Source organism: Medicago sativa, chromosome 3 (genome assembly GCF_051527215.1).
Source record: "Medicago sativa cultivar Bolivia chromosome 3, Bolivia_mono, whole genome shotgun sequence".
NCBI lineage: Eukaryota > Viridiplantae > Streptophyta > Magnoliopsida > Fabales > Fabaceae > Medicago > Medicago sativa.
Genome location: NC_140751.1, coordinates 28118953 through 28143731, shown reverse-complemented (window position 1 = coordinate 28143731; position 24779 = coordinate 28118953). Strand labels below are relative to the sequence as shown.

At 33.7% G+C, this 24779-nt stretch overlaps 2 protein-coding genes and 1 pseudogene across 2 annotated transcripts; 1 reads left to right on the top strand and 2 right to left on the bottom strand.

Moving 5' to 3' along the window:
* The first annotated feature begins 4111 nt into the window (after positions 1-4111).
* On the top strand, positions 4112-6683 carry SIG4 (sigma factor 4). Its single transcript, XM_085751463.1, has 5 exons — positions 4112-4517; positions 4976-5167; positions 5242-5382; positions 5971-6171; positions 6291-6683. The coding sequence occupies exons 1-5, from the start codon at positions 4143-4145 to the stop codon at positions 6567-6569; spliced, it is 1188 nt and encodes a 395-aa protein (XP_085607589.1). The 5' UTR covers positions 4112-4142; the 3' UTR covers positions 6570-6683.
* A 92-nt stretch (positions 6684-6775) lies between these two features.
* LOC146936904 (putative disease resistance protein At3g14460) lies at positions 6776-8974 on the bottom strand. Its single transcript, XM_085751462.1, has 2 exons — positions 7540-8974; positions 6776-7139 (listed from the first exon to the last, which is right to left on the bottom strand). Exon 1 carries the CDS (start codon positions 8972-8974, stop codon positions 7565-7567), a length of 1410 nt encoding a protein of 469 aa, XP_085607588.1. The 3' UTR covers positions 6776-7139; positions 7540-7564.
* Positions 8975-12770: 3796 nt separating this feature from the next.
* LOC146936903 (putative disease resistance RPP13-like protein 1 pseudogene) lies at positions 12771-14099 on the bottom strand (annotated as a pseudogene).
* Positions 14100-24779: the final 10680 nt, after the last annotated feature.

Sequence of the window (24779 nt, the reverse complement as noted above, 5' to 3'; positions counted from 1 at the left end):
ATTTAACATAAATATCTCAACAAACTTTTGATCTTATGCACTCTGTATTTTTTTTTTAATTTTTATTGAATTTCTAATATTTTATGTAGAAGAAATATCTCAACAAACTACACACACACACACACACAGATATATATATATATATATATATATATATATATATATATATATATATATATATATATATATATATATATATAACTAAGGTTTTTTATGCCACGTGTCGCTTCCACATTTATTCTCAATATATTTATATTTTTTTCTATATTTTATTTGACATTTGACATCTTATTTGACATAAAAATCTCAGCAAACTTTTGATCTTATCCACTAAATATTTTATTTAATTTAATATTTAATTCCTAATGTTTTGTGTGGCCAAAATATCTCAACAAACTATATATAATACTTTCAATACTATCCATTAAATCTTCCTTTATTTATTTTTTATTTTTTTTAGGAAAAGAAGTTTCTATTAGTTTTTTTCATTAAGGAAAAAAAGGCTTCGATTTGTTTTTTTAACTATAAATAAAGGAGAATTTTTTAATCACGTAAACACATATTTTGAGCAGAAACTGAAACTCAAACCTTCTTTTGATCTAAGCTTTTTCTTTCTTCAGGTTTGACAAACACCTATACTATTGTTTCTTTTACTTATGCTTAGATTTTTAGATTTTTATTTTTATATATAATATGAGAGGGAACTAACATCTACGAGTGAGTTTACCGATTGTTTTTTTTTTCTTTCAGGTCCTTGAACTATTGTTGCTGGCATCCATTACAAACACCTACGAGTTTCAGGTCCTTAAACCAACACCTATACTATTGTTTCTGTTTCAAGTCCTTGAACTAACACCTATACTATTTTTTTTCCTTTTCGTTTCAACAACAGCGTTTTAATATTATTAATCACCTATACTATTTTTTCAGGTCCTTTTCATTTTAATATTATTAATCAGTAGCGTTTTGATTTTAATAATAATATTTCAGGACCTGAAATATTTTTATTTAATTTTATATTTAATTTCTAATATTTTATGTAGCCAAAATGCCTTAACAAACTATATATAATACTTTCAATACTATCCATTAAATATTTCTTTTTTTTAGGAAAAGAAGTTTCAATTAGTTACTATCTCTTTTAGCACCATATTATTCAATTATTAGTTTTTTAACATTGAGGAAAAAAAAGGCTTCGGTTTGTTTTTTTTTAACTATGAATAAAGGAGAATTTTTTAATCACGTAATCACATATTTTGAGCAAAAACTGAAACTCAAACCTTCTTTTGATCTAAGCTTTTTCTTTCTTCAGGTTTAACAAACACCTATACTATTGTTTCTTTTACTTTTACTTATGCTTAGATTTTTATTTTTATATATAATATAAGAGGGAACTAACACCTACGAGTGAATTTACTGATTGTTTTTTATTTCAGGTCCTTGAACTATTGTTGTTGGCATCCATTACAAACACCTACGAGTTTCAGGTGCTTGAACTAACACCTATACTATTGTTTCTGTTTCACGTCCTTGAATTAAGACCTATACTATTTTTTTTTTCTCTTTTCGATTCAACAGTAGCCTTTTAATATTATTATTCACCTATACTATTATCACATATACTATTTTTTCAGGTCCTTTTCGTTTCAATATTATTAATCAGTAGCGTTTTGATTTTAAGAATAATATTTCAGGTCCTAAAATATTATTATTTCACCAGTAGTGTTTTAATATTATTAATCACTTATACTATCATTTTATGATAACACCTATGATATCATTTCAGGTCCTTATTTCTAAATCAATCAATAGTATATATATAAAGTAAGGTTTGTTATGCCACGTGTCACTTCCACATTCATTCTCAATATTTTTATTATTTTTTCTATTTTTAAAAACAAATATTTTATTTTTTGTCAAAAAAAAAACCAATATTTTATTTAACATGAATATCTCAACAAACTTTTGATCTTATGCACTCGGTATTTATTTTTATTTTTATTGAATTTCTAATATTTTATGTAGCAGAAATATCTCAACAAACTACACATCAATCAATCAATCAATCAATAGTATATATATAAAGTAAGGTTTTTTATGCCACGTGTCACTTCCACATTCATTCTCAATATTTTAATTATTTTTTCTATTATTAAAAACCAATATTTTATTTAACATAAATATCTCAACAAACTTTTGATCTTATGCACTCAGTATTTTCTTTAAATTTTTATTGAATTTCTAATATTTTATGTAGAAGAAATATCTCAACAAACTACACATCAATCAATCAATCAATAGTATATATATAAAGTAAAGGTTTTTTATGTCACGTGCCACTTCCACATTCATTCTCAATATTTTTATTATTTTTTCTATTTTTAAAAACCAATATTTTATTTAACATAAATATCTCAACAAACTTTTGATCTTATGCACTCAGTTTTTTTTTTAATTTTTATTGATTTTCTAATATTTTATGTAGCAGAAATATCTCAACAAACTACACATCAATCAATCAATCAATAATCAATCAATCAATAATATCAATTATCAATAGTATATATATAAAGTAAGGTTTTTTATGTTACGTGTCACTTCCACGTTTATTCATTATTTTTATTATTTTTCTATTTTTTAAAACCAATATTTAATTTGGCATAAATATCTCAACAAACTTTTGATCTTATCTATTAAATATTTCACATAACTTTTTTATTGAATTCCTAATATTTTATGTAACAGAAATATCTCAACAATTTACATACGATACCCTTCAACTATAAATCATCAATCAATCAATCAATCAATCAATAATATATATATAAAGTAAGGTTTTTTATGCCACGTGTCACTTCCACGTTTATTCAATATTTTTATTATTTTTCTATTTTTTAAAACCAATATTTAATTTGGCATAAATATCTAAACAAACTTTTGATCTTATCTATTAAATATTTTACATAACTTTTTTATTGAATTCCTAATATTTTATGTAACAGAACTATCTCAACAAATTACATACGATACCCTTCATCTATACTCCAAATCAGGTATTCACAAATTACTAATCAAACAAAAATCATTAATTAGGAGATCCAGTTATATATTATTTCATGTAACACAACAATTGTATAATTTTATTAATTTAATAACGAATATGGATTTATGCGAGTCTGAAAACTTAAAAAAAAATGTAATTTTATTCTATATGTGTTAATATTTTTACTAAATCCAGTTAATTTTATCTGTATGTGCATCTATAAATTTACGAGTATTTATAACATGGTATATTTTATTATATTTGTGTGTATTTATTAAGATATTCATCCTATACCAATCTGTGATAAATTTTATTTGCAGATATCATACATAGAATTTTTTTCTCTTCTTGAATATGTCTAACCCGGGCAACGCCGGGTAAATACACTAGTTTAATTATAATTAAAGGTAATTTAGTTGTAACTAATCATTAAATTCACAAAATTATAAAGATTATTAGTTTAACCGAGGTTAACTAAGGAAACTTGTGGGGCACACAAAGTGAGTTCTCACCTTTCAATCAGACTTTTCTATACACGAGTTAAAAATCGAACTTGATCACATGCTTAAAGAGCACAAATTATTTATCACTTGAACCAAGTGATTTTTGATATAAAAAAAATAATCTAACAATTAATTAGATCATAAAAAATATAAAACAACTATAGGTCATGAATCCATAGTTTATACATATTTCATACATCTAGCACATCTTTGAGAAAATAATGATAAACCATAAATACATAAATACAGTTAAACCTTTTCCCTCAGAAAAAAAGAGTTACAACCTTTACATCAAAAGATCAAATTTCATTGTGTCATTGACATCCACACATGTAAGTGACTCATCTTTATTCTGTCTAAATACATGTGTCACTAAAAGATTTTTTTATTTTTTTTGAGTAAATGTGTCACTAAAAGATATTTCCCACTCTTTCAATAAGGACAAATAATATCTACATATCCAAAAAAATTTGGGGCCAAAATATAAGCACTAAATTAACCAGTTATTCTTTTATTTTAAAGCCATAGCTAGATATATTTAGCTAGAATAACATGAATCTAATCCATCCACAAACTAGACATCAACATTCCCTACCATGTCTCTAACATCACTTCCAACTTTTCCATCTCTAAAGACACACCATTCACTTCAACAAAATTCACCTACTATTACACCCTCAAAGTTTGGTACAAATTTGGTTTATGGTGATGCATTAGTCATTGTGGCAGCAACAGAAGCAGTTGCATTAGCCAATGATGCTGTGGATGCAGCTAGAAATGCTGCAGCTGCTGGAATAGCAATTGATGATATGAGGAGGAAGAGAAGGAGAAAACGAAGGAAAAATTTGGGATGTATGGTGGAAGAAAATAATGTTGAGAACAGTTTCTTAAGGCAGAAAGAGGTTGTAGGGTCTGTGACATCAGGGTTTTTGAGTTCAACAGAAGAGGCTGAGCTTTGTTTATGTCTCAAGGTATATGTTGTTTATAAGTTATATTATAAAAGGGAATTTTAGTCCCTAAAGTTGCAGGCATCAGTCGGACAATTTCAGAAACTAATTTGACTGATTCAAAATAAGTATTTTGAAATACTAATAATTCCAGAGACTGAATTAAGAGTGTCCTAGAATTGTAATCTTAAGAACTGAATTAGTTACTCTTAAAAATAATATGAAAAGTGTGGTTAACGATGTTTAAAATCGTGGTTAATTGTGTTATGTGGTTGATAAGTAAATTATGACGCCATGTTATATTCATTAACCATTCATTGAGCATAATTAACGTATATTTTCTCTTTCCAAATTTATCCACTAAACAATGATCTGTTTATATATCATCCATTTTGTATAATGCAAATTTTCTTGCTGGATATGATTTAAATTCATATTCCATCACTAACAGGATTATGCATTTGTGTGTTGAATAACAACAGGAGGGGGCAAAGATAGAAAATGAAGGGAATTATGCTATTTCAAGGTTTACTTTGGAGAATACAAGTCTAGATAAAGTGTTGATTAATACAAGACAATCAAAAGAAAGATTAGCTCGTGATTATCGCGGTTTAGTTGCATCAATCGCAACACGATATCAAGGCAAAGGTTTAAGCATTCAAGATCTCATCCAGGTGCATACTAACACATTTCAGTATTTTGATATTTGTTAAAGTTTCTCATTAGGCATTTTAATTCATTTAACCAGGAAGGAACCATTGGACTTCTTCATGGAGCAGAGAAATTTGATCCGGATAGAGGATGTAAGCTGTCTACATATGTTTACTGGTGGATTAAACAAGGCATGATTAAAGCTTTGGCGAAGAAGTCCAGATTAGTCAGATTACCGGTGAGACAAATTGTTTTTATAACATTTTTTGGGGGCGAGGGGATGAAAATTATCTTTAGTTAAAGTGATATTAGTGACTATTTTACAACTATTCTAAGGATATTTGAACCGCGTCTCTTGAGGTTACAAGGTGAAGCTCTTACAAATGAGACGCTTATTCAATTGTTTACTAATAATGCTAAAAATGATTTTAACCTTGAGCAACATGGTTGTTTTTAGTTAGCTTTGAACCAATCATATGCTAAATTTGGTGTAAGTTCTTTAACCGTTAAGTTTTCACAATTCACGACTAATTTTTGACTTTTGATTAGACGAAGTTAGTTAGGTATGGTGCATGCGGAGGTTACTAGTGATTCTAGTTTTTAAAAAACCGAAACATACGTTAGTAAAAGTGATAAGTAAGATAGTTTAAAAAACTATAGTAAAATAGTGATATACCGTTATAAACCGGAAAAATAAAATTGGTTACTTATCACTATTTTCATAGTCTCTTTGGATTTACTATTATTGAAAGTGTTTTGATCAATAAACTATCTTACTATCAATAAACTGTTTATTATGAATGTTTGGTTAGTTTGTTATTTATAGGGAGAAAAGTATGGAATGGTTGCAAAAATCGCAGAGGCTAACAATGTCTTAAGACGAAGACTGAGGCAGAAGCCGACATATAATGAAATTGCTGAGGTTCTCAATGTGAATGTTTCAACTGTAAAACTTGTTTCTGAAAGGAGCAGACAACCAATTTCATTGGACAGAGCTATAACTGATCAGAGCAACTTAATACTGAAGGTTCTACAATTTCATTCGTATTTTAGGCGATTAACTACACATTCTTATTCTTATTATTATATATGAAAAGCTACAAACTCTGAGCTATTAGTCATAATGTTTACTATGATATAATGCAGGAGATTATACCGGGACCAGTTGAAATGATTCCGGAGAAAATGTTTGAGAGACAGGTAATGAAGGAAGGGGTTGTGAAGCTTCTTAACACACTTAACAAGAGAGAAGAAGAGATTGTAATATTATACTTTGGACTCAATGGAGAGACCCCTTTGTCTTTTGAGGAGATAGGAAAGCTGTTGAAACTATCAAGGGAGAGGATCAGACAGATTCATGGCATTGCATTGTCAAAATTGCAACAAAATTCACTTGTAGATAGTCTAAAGTTTTATGTTGTATAGAATTTTCTTTTCCTGATTAAGATTTATGAATAGGAACATAAAATGAAATAGACGATCTATCCTTGAGATACGAGTTTGATATGACTTGAAATAGAAACAAGTAATCTGATATGACTTGAAAAGTATTATAGAAAAGTAAAATATGTTTATTGAATATGCATCAGGAACATCAATATTATGAACCAAAAACAACATGGATTCTAAGATTTTCTCAGTGCTTCAACTTGTTCCATTTTTGTATGCTTCATGTTGCCACATACTAACGAGCAAAGCATTGAAACAGAAGATTCCCAACTGTATAACTTTTGGAATCATATCATTCATGTGTTAAGAAAATTACAAACCCTGTTGTGCATAGTATTGAAGAATATACAAAGATGAAGTCAAATGATAAGAAAATACATAACTGATACTAACTAAGTAAATCCAATCCTGATGAAATCAATGGCAACCATGCATTTGGCTCCTCTAAAACAAGCTTACAAGAAGAATCATGAACACAAAATCTTGCCCTAATCTTGTCTTCATTTCATCAAGTGAGCAAATTTTCATCCATTTATTAGGCCTCTCCTGAACAGAAGGCACAAAATATAAAATGTTGAGTAACAGCAAAATTATAAAATGGTAACAGGCTAACATTAACAGTTTCAACAGAATGATTCAGGAAGTGAATTTCTTGGCAAATAATATAATAGCAAGTGAATAGGGGCCCCTTTGGATTGATTTATTTATAAGTTTATGAAAAATATCTTATGCAAATAAACAAGCTTTTACGATAATTTATAAGTTTTCTCTAACAAAAGTTATATCTTCATAAACTGTTGTTTCATAAACTACATTGACAAGCTTATGAATAATACATCTAAGCTTACCAAAGTTGGAGTGTCCACGCTATACAAAATGTTGAATTCTGAGATATCATTAAATCTCATACAGAGGATTGATTATTGGCTTTCTAGTAGGAACATACCTGAAACGGGAACACAATTTGTCTATCATATTGTGACTTGGTCATTTATTTTGATGACAGGGATGTGAGCAATTTTGGACCAATGTTCCTTCCTTTTATACATTTCTTCTGACAATGGACATCTATCAATCTCCAGCATCTTAAGAGAGTCAGGGAGGCTGTCTTCTGGTAATGACTTAAGCTGTTGACAATTCACAAATCGAAGTGATTTCAGCGAGGAAGGGAGGCAGTTTTCTGGTAATGACTCAAGCTTCTCACAATGATGAAATGAAAGTGATTTCAGCGAGGAAGGGAGGCAGTTTTCTGGCAATGACTCAAGTTGATGACAAAACCAAAAACTGAGATATTGAAGAGAGGAGAGGTGTTGAAGCCCATTTCCATCAAAGGACTTCATTTCATAGAGATCACTGATATCTAGAAACACAAGGGAGATGGGTAGCAACGACTCCTTCATCAAGGTATTAAGTATATCATCACCCTTTCCAAACTTCAATGTTGAGAGAGCTGTCAAATATTGGAGACCCCATTCCGTAACCGGCGGTGTTATTTTTTGGGTATAAATCTCAATTGATTGTAATTTGGGAGGTAGACAAACTCCTTCGCAAAATGACAACTTTTGACATTTCATTTCCAACTTTTCAAGATCGGCGAACATGTCCATCTTAAGCTTGACTTCAAATAATTCAATTGAATCATGGGATTCAATTCTAAGTGATTTGAGGCTCGACCACCGAGGTGAAGACCTTTCTAAAATATAAATGGAATCCAGACTCCTATATTCACGTATGGTAAGTGTTCGGAGCGCAGGGAAACCATTAAGTGGAAAGGATGTGAGTGTGTTACAACAACTCAATAAACGAAGAATCACAAGTGATGTGTAATTGCTCCAGGTTTCAGGAGGAAGGAAGGATAAATTCTCACAACTACGAATATGAAGTGATTGCAATGAAGTGGGCAGACCACTTGAGGGAAATGCAGTGAGAGAAGAAAGAGAATCGAGTTCCAAGTGTGTAAGAGAAGTGCTTCTCAAAAACAATTTTGGCACAGATGACAGCATAACACACTTTTCAATCTTGGGAGAATCGCTCCCAAGAAATGTCAATTGGGTCCTTCCATCAATTTTAATTTTTTTTATTGACGACAACCAATGTAAAGTGGGCTCTGTTTCCAATAGATGAGCACAACCTTTTATTTCAATTTCTTCTATGCAAGGAAGATGGCTAGGAAAATTTCCCCTCAGTTCTGGACAATTTTGTAACTTCATAGTTCTAAGTCGAGGAAAAGCAAAATTTATGCCTTCAAAGGGAAGCCATTGATTCCAAGTTGACATGTTGTTGAATTTTATACGCTCAAGAGATGAAAATGGTTGGAAGGAAGGACTGGAACCTTCTTTAATCTGAATATAATATAACTCCGGGCCAATTGTCTCCAACATCTTCATACCACAAATTTTTAGTGTTAAACTGATGCAGTAGGTGTCATTTTATTTCTTTTCCAAATCTACATTACAAGAGTGTATAGGTATTTTATATATACAAGTAAAAACCTATTTTTACTAGACTGACATAATGGTAATTATTTCTGATTACAAATCATATCCCTATGATTGCTCATGATATATCAGTGGCATAACTCACGCCAACACTCCCCCTCAAGTTGGTGCATAGAGATTCTGAATGCCCAACTTGTCAAGTGAGTTGAAAAAGTTTCTGCTGCATACGGCTTTTGTGAGTATATCTGCTAATTGGTCCTCAGATTTAACAAATGGAAATTGAATTATTTTGGTCTCCAGATTTTGTTTAATAAAGTGCCGATCTACTTCCACATGTTTGGTTCGATCATGTTGAACCGGATTGTGAGAAATGTCTATAGCAGCCTTGTTGTCACAAAATAGTTTCATTTCAAAACTTAGAGCAAATCCAATTTCAGTCAACAGCCTTCGCAGCCAAAGGAGCTCACAAAGACCCTTAGCCATCCCCCGAAATTCAGCTTCAGCACTTGATAATGCTACAACCTTTTGTTTTTTACTTTTCCATGAAACCAAATTCCCTCCAACAAAGGTAAAATAGCCTAAAGTGGATTTCCTACTTGTGATATCTCCCGCCCAGTCGGCGTCTGTATATCCTTCAACCTGAAGATGATTATTTTTTGTGAACATTAATCCTTTTCCAGGCGAGGATTTCAAGTACCGGAGAATCCGAATTACTGCATTCATATGATCTTCACTTGGATTGTGCATGAACCGACTCATTACACTTACAGCGTAGGCTATGTCAGGTCGTGTATGAGATAGATAAATAAGTTTTGCCAACTAACCTTTGGTACCTTCCTTTATCTGTTGGCACTTGATCTGGATATTCTCCAAGCTGGTGATTTTGAATAATTGGAGTATCTACAGGCTTACAATCTAGTAATCCAACCTCTGATAAGAGATCTAGAATATACTTCCGTTGAGATAGAAAGATGCCTTGCTTCGACCTAGCAACCTCAATCCCTAGAAAATATTTGAGCCCTCCTAGATTTTTCATTTCAAATTCTGTCGCCAATTGCTTTTGAAGCCTTTCTATTTCCTTAGAGTCATCTCCTGTAATGATCATATCGTCTACATAGACGATCAAAGCTGTAACTTTACCTTCGTGATGTTTTAAGAATAAAGTATGATCTGCATTGCTTTGTTGAAAGCCATATTTTCTCATTGCCAAGCTTAATCGCCCAAACCATGCTCTAGGGGATTGCTTCAAACCATACAAAGAACGTTGTAACTTGCACACCACTTCGGTATTAGAACTTGTCATATATCCTGGAGGAATATCCATATATATTTCTTCATCAAGATATCCATGGAGAAAAGCATTTTTTACATCTAATTGATGTAATGGCCAATCAAGATTTACAGCGAGAGATAGAAGGACTCTTACTGTGCTCAACTTAGCTACAGGTGAAAAGGTTTCTTGATAGTCTACACCATATGTTTGTGTAAACCCTTTGGCCACTAGTCTTGCCTTGTATCTTTCGATAGATCCATCAGCTTTATTCTTGATCGAGAAAACCCATTTACAACCTAAAGGTTTCTTCCCCTTTGGTAGAGGTACAAGAGTCCATGTTGTATTCTTATTTAATGCCTCCATTTCTTCATTCATAGCTTGAATCCATCTCGGGTCTTCAAGAGCCTCTTCAACATTGGTAGGAACACTATGTGATGAGAGCTCATTTGCAAACTTCTTAAGAGGTTCAGACAACTCCTCTGTAGAGACATAATTAGTAATTGGATACCTCGATCTTTGGTCTTCCACCTCAGGAGAGTACCTTTTTGGTGGTTTCCCCCGATTATGCCTGTAAGGAAGCTCATAGCCAACATTGATATCAACATTATTATCAAGAGTAACAGGAGAGCTAACCTCACCGATATTCTCTAAAGAAGAGTCATTGGATACTGGAGAGAGGGGGGTTCTGTTGCTTCAACTTCAGTTTGAGGAGCCTCATCAGAAACCTCATGAGATGATGTATCGATATCATTGAACCAGTCAAACATCAACCAATTCGATTCTTCTTCTCGTGTCTCCCCCTGAAGAGAAGAATTGGATGAGGGAGGGGGTAGAAAGTGTCGAATTTGAGGAAAGTCACATCCATAGTTACATATGTATGCCGAGTGATAGGGTCAAAGCAACGGTACCGTTTCTGGTGTACACCATACCCCAAAAAAAGGCAGCGAATGGCACAAGGATCAAGTTTTGTTCGCTGATTTTTATGTAGGTGAACGAATGCAACACAACCAGAGACTCGAGGTGGGAGCATTTGTATGGTGGGTAGTGACACAAATGTTGACAAAGTTTGCAGCGGAGTCTTAAAATCAAGAACCTTCGATGGCATCCTATTAATGAGATAAACTGCTGTAGTAACAGCATCAGCCCAATGGTCTCCTTGGTGAGAATATCCTGAAGGAAACAGAAAGAGGGATATATCAGCACAATACAATTCAAGTCTTTTGTAACTTGACTCACGGATAGCAACTTATGAGAGAGAGATGGAACAAGCAGCGTATTAGATAGTAAAAGAGAGGGTGATAACATCACAGTCCCAGCCCTCTGATACCATGTTAAACTGATACAGTAGGTGTCATTTTATTTCATTTTCCAAATCTACATTACAAGAGTGTATAGGTATTCTATATATATAAGTAAAAACCTATTTTTACTAGACTGACATAATGGTAATTATTTCTGATTACAAATCATATCCCTATGATTGCTCATGATATATCAGTGGCATAACTCACGCCAACATTTAGTTCCTTAAGAGAAGGTAACTGCCCTAAGGGTGGAAGTGTCACACAATATTCACAATTACTGATACAGAGGGATACCATGTTAGAAAACGAATTATTTCCCAACCAACTCGGAAAGCTTGTCCCACACCATACAAGCAAATATTCAGGCTCTTCAAATTTATTGGTGGTTGCAACATATCGAGCACAACTTTCACTTTTTGCGAGTCTTCACTTTGTTTTCCCCATATCAGCTCTAACTCCTCAATTTTCTCTTTGCTTTTCAGGTTGGCTTCGTGTGCCTCTCTAGCATCAACAACATTATCCAGGTTCTTGATGGTAAGTTTTCCCTGTAGGTTTGGGAATTTCCCGAGTTCTTTGATACTTAACCCTACATGTCTCTTACCCACTAAAAAAAAGGGTGAGAGTTTGAAGGTTTTCTAGTCCCCCAATTTCCACAGGCAACTCACTTATGTTAGTCCCACTTATATCAAGGTGACGTAAACTAACTAAATTTCCAATATGTACAGGCAATTCAGCGAGAGTCGTGCAATTTGATAAAATCAAGTTCTGCAAATTGTAAAGGTTACATGTTGTATCAGGCAAGCTTTCGATGTTAGTGAAGGAGATATCTAGGTACCGCAATTGCACCAAATTGCCAATTGAACTGGTAGCTTGGTGATGTTTCCATACCTTGATAGTGATAACACACGCAACCTTTTTTGTGATGCGAGTAAATTATCAACCACCTTGAAGGATAAGTAGTTGTAATTGTACGCCCTGGAGTAAGTGGATAGAAAGCTTCGCAAGCATTTGAAATTGTGTAATTTCTCAAACTTCATGAAAATGTCATAGTATTCTTGGTTATATGAGAAATGACGAACATTTTCAAGGATGTCACCACATTCAAGTCTACAACAATTTCTCATATAACCTTTGACAAGGTCATAGTATTCCAAATAGAACACTATGACATCTTTGGAAAAATAGAACAATAGGCGAAACATCTTATCGTATGAGAAGGAAGATATTGATAACTCAAATGCAAAGCAGGCAAAATTTAATCATTTCGTATGTTCCATATGTCGCTGTTCAGAATTGAAGTCCACTCCTTCTCAACTACCTTTGAACGCATAAGTCCTCCTAGTGTTTTGGCAGCTATTGGCAATCCACCACATTTTTTCGCAATCTTCCTGCCAATCTCTTCTAGTTTTCGGTATATACCGTGATCACATACCTTACTACCAAATGCATGTTTAGAGAGTAAAGACCAACAATCTTCATGAGATAGAGGTTCTAATTCATGAATAGGAAATGTGTGTGCCACCTCTGCAACTTTTTGTTGGCGTGTTGTTATAATCACCGAACTTCCGGGTTTTCCATCATTGAGTGGACTTACTAGCTCAAGCCAATCATTGTAATCATCATTCCACAAATCATCCAACACAAATAAAAACCTTTTCTCCCTCGTTTTCTTTTTCAATTCAACTCGAAGGACATCAAGATTATCACTTTCCCAAACATTTGAAGAAGACGATGTTGTATTTCTAACAACTGATTCAAGGAGAAACTTGGTTACTCTCACAACATCGAAATCCTCCGATACACAAACCCAGACTTTGAAATCAAAATGTTGTTCAACATTTACATCGTTGTAAACAAGTTGTGCAAGGGTCGTTTTACCGACACCTCCCATACCCAAAATTGCAACAACACCTAAGTTATTATTTCTGCTTGTACCAATATCTGACACCAACATATTGACGAGTCTATCTTTATCATCATTCCTACCCACAATGACAGATTCATTTAGCACTGAACTTGAAGGGGTTCTACAAGAAATTCTACAAGAAACTCTACCACTTACAGTTCTTTGCAAGCCAAGTGTATCTTTTTGTTGGACAAAAGTTTGCAGCCTTTTACACATCTTCTCCATCTTGGAATTGATCTTTACAGTTGAAGGTAGATTCTGCAGCTGATCAACTGGTGTGCTCTCCATCTTGGACTTCAGGGCATGGTAGCTTATTAAGTCGAGCAAATCTTCAGCATCAAAGATTGCGTCTTTCAAGTCATCAAGCCATTGTTTAGGAAGTTCATTGAACTGTTTCTGCTCTGCATCAACCAGCACAGCTTACAGAGCAAACAGTGTTGTTTTCAATTCAGCCAGTTGTGAGTAATTGAACTTTGTGTTTTTTACGAAACCACGAAACTCTGATGAGGTAAGCTTCTCTGCTATGGTTTGAATGGTAGCTGAGAGAAACGCATCTCCGACCAAAGCTGCAGCCATATCTGATTGGTAAAGATGGAAATGAGATTGCAAGTAAGGAACAAAGAAAGGTAAGAGCTATGAAGATTCAAGGATAGTAGTAATTGCAATTTAGGAGCCTTTTACGTATCGAAAAGAGTAAACACTTTCCAATTAAAAATTTGGGAAGAAAGATACATAATTGGTCTGTATTTAGTTCAATGGATCAAGCCAACTTAATACTTTTAAATCAAACATGTCTCTTCATGCATGTCATATTTTATGTGGATTTAGGCCGGCAATGTAAAATATGATATTTCATATTTTGTATTAAACCTTTTATTTTTATATGCCAATGTTTCCTAATAACTAAATAAATAAATTTAAGAAATATATAATTACCAAGACGTGTATGAATACCAAATAATTGCAATGCATTTGATCACATCTAGTGAGATAACTGTGACTATACCCGCTCACAGCGACAAAAGTACGAGGTGGCCAAATATAAAAAAAAATATATTAAGTGTTGCTTTGATAATTTTTATTGTTAATAAAACCCCTTTTGTAGTTATTTAAGAGATCAGAAGTGTGAAAATAAGGTGGAATAAATCTATGAAACAAGTAAATTTCTATTAACAGTTTTTTTTTTTACTAGTTTTCAACAAATAAACTCATTTGTGGTATGAGTCTCAATAGATATCAAATGTTTTGATTGAACATTGTTAATCATGACGAGAGTCTCAGTAACATATCAAATGATTTTAAATTTATGTAAAATTTTACGTGGTATTTGGTATGCATTTTTACTATATCTATGTTACGACTTCACAATTTTTTATTATATATGTGTTTAAAGGTGTTAAGGCAGAGTTAATTTAATGAGTCTCAATAACTTATAATCTAACTTGATAGACTTTTAGAAAGTGTACTAAAAATGAATCAAAGTAATAAAATTTATAAGTTCGTATCCACAGGGACTGTTTCAATTTCTACTCGGCAAAAACGTTAAAATAAAGGATGTATTATATTTACGGGTTGCCCTAGGCAGTTGGATTCGGTTGCATAAAACTTAAACAAAGTAAATAAAATGGTTTGATAATGGGATTAAAACATATGATCAAGCCTTTCGAATCCTCTATTGCTCACTGTGAGTAATTTGGCTTTCTTCTCTCTGAAAGAAATTAACCTAGCTTTACGACGGATAAACTAAGTGGTTTTGATCAATCTCTTGACTCAAAACCCTTTCCTAAGTTATAACCTTTTAATCTCTTAAACCGATTGAATAACTGCGGAAGCATGGTGAGAACCTTAATCCATAAGTCATAACTCTCAATTTCCTATCTCTAGGTTCCTATGTTGAATTAACCAGTATTACTATTTCAGGATTAAAAGCTAGGGTTAGTAGTCATTCAATTCCTAAGATCAATTTATATGGTTGAAAGAAGCTAGGGTTAGTAGTCATACAAACAATCATAAGAAAAGCATTAAGCACAAATAATTCTGAATAAAGACTAGGTTTTCATTGATGTTAAAGAGAGTTCTTAACAAATTACATGCTCACAGATCACAAAGATTCATCTCATGGCTTAATCAATCTAAGAGTTTAGCTACTCATAACTAAACAATCAAATTACATAGAAAATAGTGAACATACATAAATCAGAACCAACTATGTGTTGGGTGAGATCCACGGCCTGTTCTTCCGCTTCCTGGTGCCATCTATGCTCAGTTTAGGTCTCCAAAATCACACCCCAAGCTTCTGGTCGCATCTGGCTTTTATAGGCAAAGAATTAGGGTTTCAGAAAAGCCCACCATCGTGCCACGTTTTTCGACCATCGTGGCACGATTCCTTCATTAATCTGACATGGCAGGAAATTTACTAAACCATCGTGGCACGTTACATATCCATCGTGCCACGATTTTTCCAGTATCTTCAGGTAAATTCCACGCTTCAAACGTGCCACGATTCAGGTCCATCGTGGCACGATTTCTTCTCCAATTTCTTGCATTCTTCTCCAATTTGTGCAAAACTTCTCTTTTATGAATCTTGAGCTTATTTAACCATGTATACAAGCATTTGACTCTCAAAACATTACAAAAAGGACACAAATATGACTAAAAAACTAATGTTGACGTATTGTCATCACAACCCCAAACTTGAACCATTCCTTGTCCTCAAGGAATTTATTTGCATCATTGACAATCGACAGTAAAATAACAATTACCTGATGAAGCGATAGTGCCCAAAAGTTCAACTCCCGACTAGCTAAAGATGAGCTAGTTTGACTTGTTCGTATCCTCCAATTCACAACTCCACGTAACAAAATGAATAGGGTTCACACACAGTCGACATGCAGGTCTACATATTACCATACGCTTGAAAAGTTTCTAAACGTCAATCAAAATCAATGTCATTACACACTTTGAGGTCTTTCAGGGTTATAATGGTGCTTAGGTAAAGGTGGGATAATAATTGGATAAGTAGGCTACACAAAATTTGAGTTAGGCACTCCTATGGAAATTAATGCATGGATTCAACCCTCATTCACCCCTTGAAACAACAATTTGTAAAGATACTAGAGAATATTTTTAACTTGTTGGGACAATCGAGTTTAAAGTTACTCAGATTTTTCATTGTTTGTCCCTTTTTCATTTTTTTTTGATACACCATTTTTGAGTGTATATACACCATTTTTGAGTGTATTTCTCATGATAATGTTCTTTGTTCTCTAGTACCTCCACCCCAAACTTAGTTGGTTGCAAATTCCAATAGCAACCCCAAACTTATTGTTTAGTAACATTCTACATTGCTTAACTCAAATATAACATTTTGGGTAAAATTCTAAAAATCGCTAGGCTATAGTTTGTCACCGAACAAAAAGATCTAAACCTACCGGCTCAAATTGGCTTTCAAAATGGATAAAATTCAATTAAAATTAGGGTAGGCTTCAAAAGGCTCACAAGACCAAGCACTTTTGCCTCAGTGTGTATATGACAAAGATCAATCAATAGTAAAGAAACAATGCAAGTTCTAGAAATGTAGATGCATGGAACACTATATAAGTAAATTGAAAAAGAAAATTTGGCCATGAACCTTACAGTTTTAGATTTCTGGGAGTTTTGACTACCTATCTTTAACTGTCGTACACTTCGCCTTTGAATCACAAGTCACTCCTCCTTATGAACTTTTGGAATACCACTTGAACAAGCATTTGTTACTAAACTGTAAAAGATCAATTGACAAACAAATTCATCAATAATAAACAAGTGCAAATTCAATACATAACAGGGGGTACAACTGAGTTATTCAAACACACTGACAATTGTCTAACTCCACAATAGAAATAAAATACTGAAAATAAAAACATAATAAAAAGGATGGGTTGCCTCCCACCAAGCGCTTTCTTTTACGTCATTGAGCTTGACGCTTCAACCACTGTTAGGGTGGAAAAAATTATAGAAAGAATATGTCATCCTTCTTCTTCCTCTTGTTTGGTAGAATTTTCATGAATTTGGCACATGCTCCAGCCGCTAAATCTTTGTCATTTGAGTTCTCCCACCTTAAAGAATGACATCTATCCATTTGCACATGAGTGATTTCTTTAACCCCCGTTGGTTCAGACTTCGGGAAAATATCAACACTCCTCACTTTTGGATTTTCTTCCAACAAAACCTCGTGACACTCAGTCTCAATATTAACCAACTTCCTTTGAGACCCGTGTGCTTTCTCAACAAGATCACCACACTGAACATCAAACTTCTCAAATGAAACTTGATTTGACACCAAAAAATCATCTAAAATATTTTGAAGTTGAGTACTGTAATCGATGTTGATCGCCTCTTTATTCCCTTCAAAATCACTAACCTGATGATTTGCCTTGTAAAGATCACATCTCTCATTTAATCTCGAGATTTTATTGTCCAAATATTTTATCTTCAAAGATAGCATATATTTTTCATAACGAAGAATATCGATCTCTTCAGAATCAACCAGTAATCGACAACCCCACATTGCTACAAAACTCAAAGAAACCTTTCAGTAGCAAAGCACAAAGAAATAGAAATCAAGGGCGTAAATCATAAAAAAAAAAATTCAATTTTTCTTCTTCTTTTCAATATATAAACAAAAATATAAATGACAGAAATCCTAAATAAAAACAAAATTGCCAAGTTGAAATGATTCAACAGTCCCCGACAACGGCGCCAAATACTTGATAGACTTTTAGCAAGTGTACTAAAAATGAATCGAAGTAATAAAATTTATAAGTTCGTATCCAAAAGGACTGTTTTAATTTCTACTCGGCAAAAGCGTTAAGATAAAGGATGTATTAAATTTATGGGTTGCCTTAGGCAGTTGGATTCGGTTGCATAAAACTTAAACAAAGTAAATAAAATGGTTTGATAATTTGATTAAAACAGATGATCAAGCCTTTCGAAACCTCTATTGCTCACTGTGAGTAATTTGGCTTTCTTCTCTCTCAAATAAAATGCGAGAGAAAATTACTTTGAGATGAATGATTAAGCCGGTGAATCCGCTATTGCTCTATATGAGTAGTCTACCTCCCTTTATTCTCAATTACTATTCAATCTTTACGACAAATTAACTAAGTGGTTTTGATCAATCTCTTGACTCAAAACCCTTTCCTAAGTTATAACCCTATTAATCTCTTAAACAGATTGAATAACTGCGGAAGCGATGTCGGAACATTAATTTATATGTCATAACCCTCAATTTTCTATCTCTAGGTTCCTAGTGTTGAGTTAAACAGAATTACTATTTCAGGATTAAAAGCTAGGGCTAGTTGTCATTCAATTCCTAAGATCAATTTATATGGTTGAAAGAAGCTAGGGTTAGTAGTCATACAAACAATCATAAGAAAAGCATTAAGCACAAATAATTATGAATAAAGACTAGGTTTTCATTGATGTTAAAAAAAGTTCTTAACAAATTACATGTTCACAGATCACAAAGATTCATCTCATGGCTTATTCAATCTAAGAGTTTAGCTACTCATAACTAAACAATCAAATACATAGAAAATAGTGAACATACATAAATTAGAACCAACTATGTGTTGGGTGAGATCCACGGCATGTTCTTCAGCTTCCTGGTGCCGTCTATGCTCTGTTTAGGTCGCCAAAATCGCACCCCACGCTTCTAGTCGCATCTGGATTTTATAGGCAAAGAATTAGGGTTTCAGAAAAGTCCACCATCGTGCCACGTTTCCCGACCATCGTGGCACGATTCCTTCATTTATCTGACTTGGCAGCAAATTTACTAAACCATCGTGGCATGTTACATATCCATCGTGCCACGATTTTTCCAGTATCTTCAGGTAAATTTCACGCTTCAAACGTGCCACGATTCAGGTCCATCGTGGCACGATTTCTTCTCCTATTTCTTGCATTCTTCTCCAATTTGTTCAAAACTTCTCTTTTATGAATCTTGAGCTTATTTAACCATGTATACAAGCATTTGTCTCTCAAAACATTACATAAAGGACACAAATATGACTAAAAAACTAGTGTTGTGATAAGTGCTCGAAAGTGACATATTTCATGTGTTAATCTAGGCATTTTTAGTGACTTGTTTTGCAAGTTATCTAAGGAAAAGCTATCAATTGTTGTATTTATTCCATTTATGCTTTACATGCCTGATTCTACTCAATTTATGCAGGAAATGACAAGCAAGAAACAAGAAAGAAGCTGTTGAACCAAAGTCAGCACGCTTAAGCGTCTTCAGCACGATTAAGCGTACAAAAGGCTGAGAGCAACTCTTTGGACGTTGTTGGCACGCTTCCCATATTTAGATAGCACGCTTAAGCGACCTCAGCTCGCTTAAGCGTGCAAGTTCCAGAGAGTAACCATTCTTCACGCCATCAGGACGTTTTTGGTACGCTCTCCAAAGTTCAAGTAGCATGCTTAAGCGTCCTCGACACGCTTAAGCGTGCAAGTTCCAGAGGCAAACCCTAATTGCACGCCTCCTGCACGCTTCTCACACGCTTAAGCGTAGTCATCTGTTTCAGAAGGAAGATATTTTCACAGCTTACGTGGCAGCACCCAATTGACCAAAGGAAGATATTTTATGCAGCACGCTTAAGCGTCCTCAGCACGCTTAAGCGTGCAAGCACGAATTCAGCCCCTTTAAATAGAATTTTCACCTCTCTCTTGTCATTCACTTACTGTTTTGCTGATATTTTCTGCATTCTAGAGAGAGGTTAGAGCTATTTCTTAAGAGAGAAACACAAAGCAAGTGTGTTAGGAGTAGATTCAAGCCAAGATTTGTTGAGACATCGTGGATCTTGTCAATGAATCTTCATCTCTTTTTCATCCTTTGCATAGCTTTCATAGACATATGTAGCTATCATCTACTCTTGTAGTTTTGAGGTAATCACACAAGCTATTATGTAATTTCTTGATCTTTTAATATATGGTTCTAGCTTATTGATTCAATATTGTTGTTATTCTTGCTTTAAATGTTTATTGAGATTCAAAATGATTTGGACACGAACTTTTGAATCTAGACATAGAATAACAATCTATCTTAAGTTAATACTCTAGACATGGATGTTAATATTTGATAATCACTTGTAATCTAGAACATAATTCTTTTGGATAAACTAATCGGTTGGGAAATCGTCGATTAGATCTTCTGAACGACTTTGTGATCGTTTAAATGTTTGGGAAATCAATGTTTAAACGATCCCTTAGAACTAACGATATCATTTGGACATGAATGGTATTGTCGAGTGATTGTGATAATATTGGTTAAAAAGCTAGAATCCGTTAATCGATCGAGAGATTGATGTTGTTACGCTTGGTTGATATCTCTAACCGCAAGCGAAATAGCCCTATCTCCTCTCGTTTTACTTTTATGTCGATTAGGAAAATAGTTTACACAAATAAACAACTTATACTTAAACCCTTAATGTGATAAATATTGCGAAAATGCTTATGATTTAAACAACTCTCTGTGGAAACGATCCTATATTATACTCACGTGTAAATAGTTTTATGACATGTAAAAATCTTACATCAACTGTGTGTAAATAGTTTTATTACATCAAATGTGATAAAAATTGAAAGCAAAATTGAAAAAGCAACTTGTTGAGCAAACTGTGGGTTGCACGCTTAAGCGACCGTAGCATGCTTAAGCGTGCAAAGCTTTGGCATAAAAAAAAATAACGGTTCTCGAGGGTATAAATCCTCTTAACCACACCCACTCACCCACTTCTCTCTCTTTTTCGTTTCAAACACAACACAACACAAAACTCTTATTTTCTCTCAACCACTCTCACAATTCTCACACCCTAAAATCACAAACCTATTTTCTTTTAGTCAAATCAATTCAAGCTTCACTGTATATCATCATGCACCTTGCATTTGCACAACTGAACATGTTTGAATCTATACCAATTTCTTGCTTTTATTTTGAAAAAATTCATGTTCTTAACATGAGTAGAAATGGCTAGGTTAGGGTTAGAAACTTTGATGTGTTTGGAGACTGCTTCCATAGGTTGATAACAGAGCAAGTGAGTCAAAAACAACAACAACATTTGCCATAAACATTCACTTTTGAGTTTTAGCCCATTTTAAAACAATTGAAAAGAAAAAAAAAATTGGGGTTTGAATGATTTTAAGGCAAATGTTATGATTCTGGTTCAATTTTTGTGTATGATTGTGTTTGTGGAAGTTTAGAGATGAATCTTATTGGAAAATATGCTGGATTGTTTTGGTAGTTTAGGATTTTAGTTGAAACATTGCAAGAAAGAAGTTGCACGCTTGCCACAAATTTGCAGCACGCTTAAGCGTACGAGCATCGTGCAAATGGCAGAAAGCCTTTGAATGCTCGCTAACGAGCACGCTTAAGCGTGCCCCAAGCATGCACACCCCAGACCTGCATTTTTCTGTGCTTTTCCAATCTGTTTTAACAATTTTAATTCCATACCAGTTCTGATTATTTGTCATACTTTGTATATGGATTTTTGCTGGTTGTTTTGCAGATGGCATCAAAATCCAAAACTGGTAATAAACGACCTCGAGGCTCCACCTCTGGAACCACTGAGCGTTCCGTACCTGTACCTAGGTTCTTTGACCGTACCCGTTACTCTTCCGGGAAACATCTGTTGAGGTACAATGAGTTAAACAAGGGTACCTGGCACGAGAAAACTTTTACCATAAACCCAGCTGGCAGTTATGCCCATATCCTTGACATGATCACATCCAGAAAATAGGATAAGTTATTGACACCTGAGACCCGCATAGAACCTGACATTGTCAGAGAGTTTTATGCGAATGCCATGCCCAACTGTGAGAGCCGGGAGATGGATGCTAGGTTCACCTATACCACCATGGTTAGGGGTACCACTATTCGGTTCGACCGAGACACCATTAGCACCTACCTAGGTATTCCCTTAGAATTAGAACCACCTGAGAATCCTACTGAACCAGCCCTTTGTGTAACGCCCAACTTTTATTATTTATTATTTTATTGAGATTAGATGTCTTTTTATAATTTAGTCGATTTATTTTAATGAGTGATATTTTGTTATGTTATATGTTGGTATTTACTAGTATAATATATATGTTATTTGGTGTAGAAATATATTTGTTATTTTGTGTGGAAATATATATGTTATTTGGTGTAGAAATATATTTGTTATTTTGTGTGGAAATATATATGTTATCTGGTGTAGAAATATATTTATTAGTAGCCCCTATTGTATATATTTAGTGGGAGAATATATATAGTGGAAGAATATATTTAGTGGAAAATATAATTATTAGAATAAGTAGATTTGGGGGCTGAAATAGAAAGAAGAGAGTTATTGGGCCTAATTAGATTTAAGAAGAGAAGTTAGTATTATAAATAGAGGAGATATTAGGTTGAAAGACTAACATATGCAAAAACAAGGATTTGGAGAAAACAAGGTTTAGAGAGAAGAGAACAAGAGGAGAGAAGAACCAAGAGATGGGCTGCCAATTGATAATTCTAAGGTAAGGGTGAGACTATCATTCGATAATATTAAGTCTGTAATTCTGAATTTGCAATTAACATGTTCTAGGATTAGTTTGTGAGAATTTGCGAATTAGGGTTCTGAGAGAGAATTGATGATTAGATGATGAAAAGTTGTTAGATTGATGTAGAAATTGTGTACAAACCTTAGATAATCCATGGGTAATCATAATCATAGAGTTTGAAGTGAATTTATGTTGTTCTTGAAGGTTTTCATGAAAAATGGGTCAAATGGTGATTTTTGTTGAAAGGGTGTTTTAGTTCAAGTTTTATATAGATTTGGGTGTCTTTTCATGTTTAGAAACGTTTAAACAAACTTTGGGACCAAATTTGGGCTTAGGGGATTAAAAATTGGGATTTTGGGATGAAAAATAGAGTTTTCCCGAGAGCTATATCTGACAGCATTCTCTGTTTCATGTTTTTGCATCTTTTTCACACATTTCAGTTTTGAATTGGCTTAAGGTGTAAACACGAAAGTTGTAGGTATCGATGTTAGCTTTCTAATTCCGTTGGTTTGATTTGAAAAGGATTTATAGAACTTGAGTTATGGTCAAATTACTGCACGTAGGTCACAGTGAATTTTTATGGACTTTCAGCACAACTTTTCCAAATTTAAAATGAAAACTGGTATTGATCGGTATAGAATTGGTCTTAGGCGTAAACATGAAAGTTTTAGATAATTTTGTTATCTTTCCAGTGGCTTTGGTTTGACGTGAAAATGAAGTTTGATCTTTGAGTTATGATGAAAATACTACAAGGAGGTCTTAGCGAAATTGCACAGTGACAGCATTCTCTGTTTCATGTTTTTGCGTTTTGTTCATATGTTTCTGTTTTGAATTGATCTTTGTTGTAAACATGAAAGTTGTTGATAATTGTGATATCTTTCCAGTAGCCTTTGTTTGACATGAAAATATGTTGTGCATGATTATTTATGTTCTTACAAAGATGCATGATGAATTGTTGATACTTGAATACGATGATATATGATGAATTAATTGTGTGCTGTCATGTTGCTGTTAATATTATCAATGTGATATTGTCATATGAGTATTAATGTGAATTATATATGATGTTTTAAGATGCTAAGATGTTAAGACGTTAAGATGATATGAAGTTGTTAAGTCGTCGAGTCGTTATGAAGTCGTCAAGTTGTTAAGATGTTATGTTGTCAAGATGTTAAGATGTTAAGATGTCATAGATGTTCATGAAGTTTCTAAGACGTAAGATGTTGAGTCCATGCATACTCATTTAAAGATGAGGGCTCATGCCCTGGAGCTTTTGCTCAACTAGAGACGAGGGCTCATGCCCTGGAGCTTTTGCTCAACCAGAGACGAGGGCTCATGCCCTGGAGCTTTTGCTCAACCAGAGATGAGGGCTCATGCCCTAGGAGCTTTTTCTCAATAGCGACGAGGGCTTATGCCCTATGAGTATATTTATGCTCATAAGTGACGAGGGCTTATGCCCTATATTGGTACCACATGCATTTTCATTTTCATGATGATTCAAGATGATTTAAGACGATAAGAGTTGCATAGTCGAGTCAAGATGATTTAGGACGAAGAGTTGCATAGTCGAGTCGAGTCGTTAAGTTATAAAGTTTAAAGAAGTATCTAATGATGAATTATTATGATGATACACGACGATGTATATGATTAACATTTGATGATGTTTATGATTATGATTAAGAAGATATATGATGTTATGACAAGATG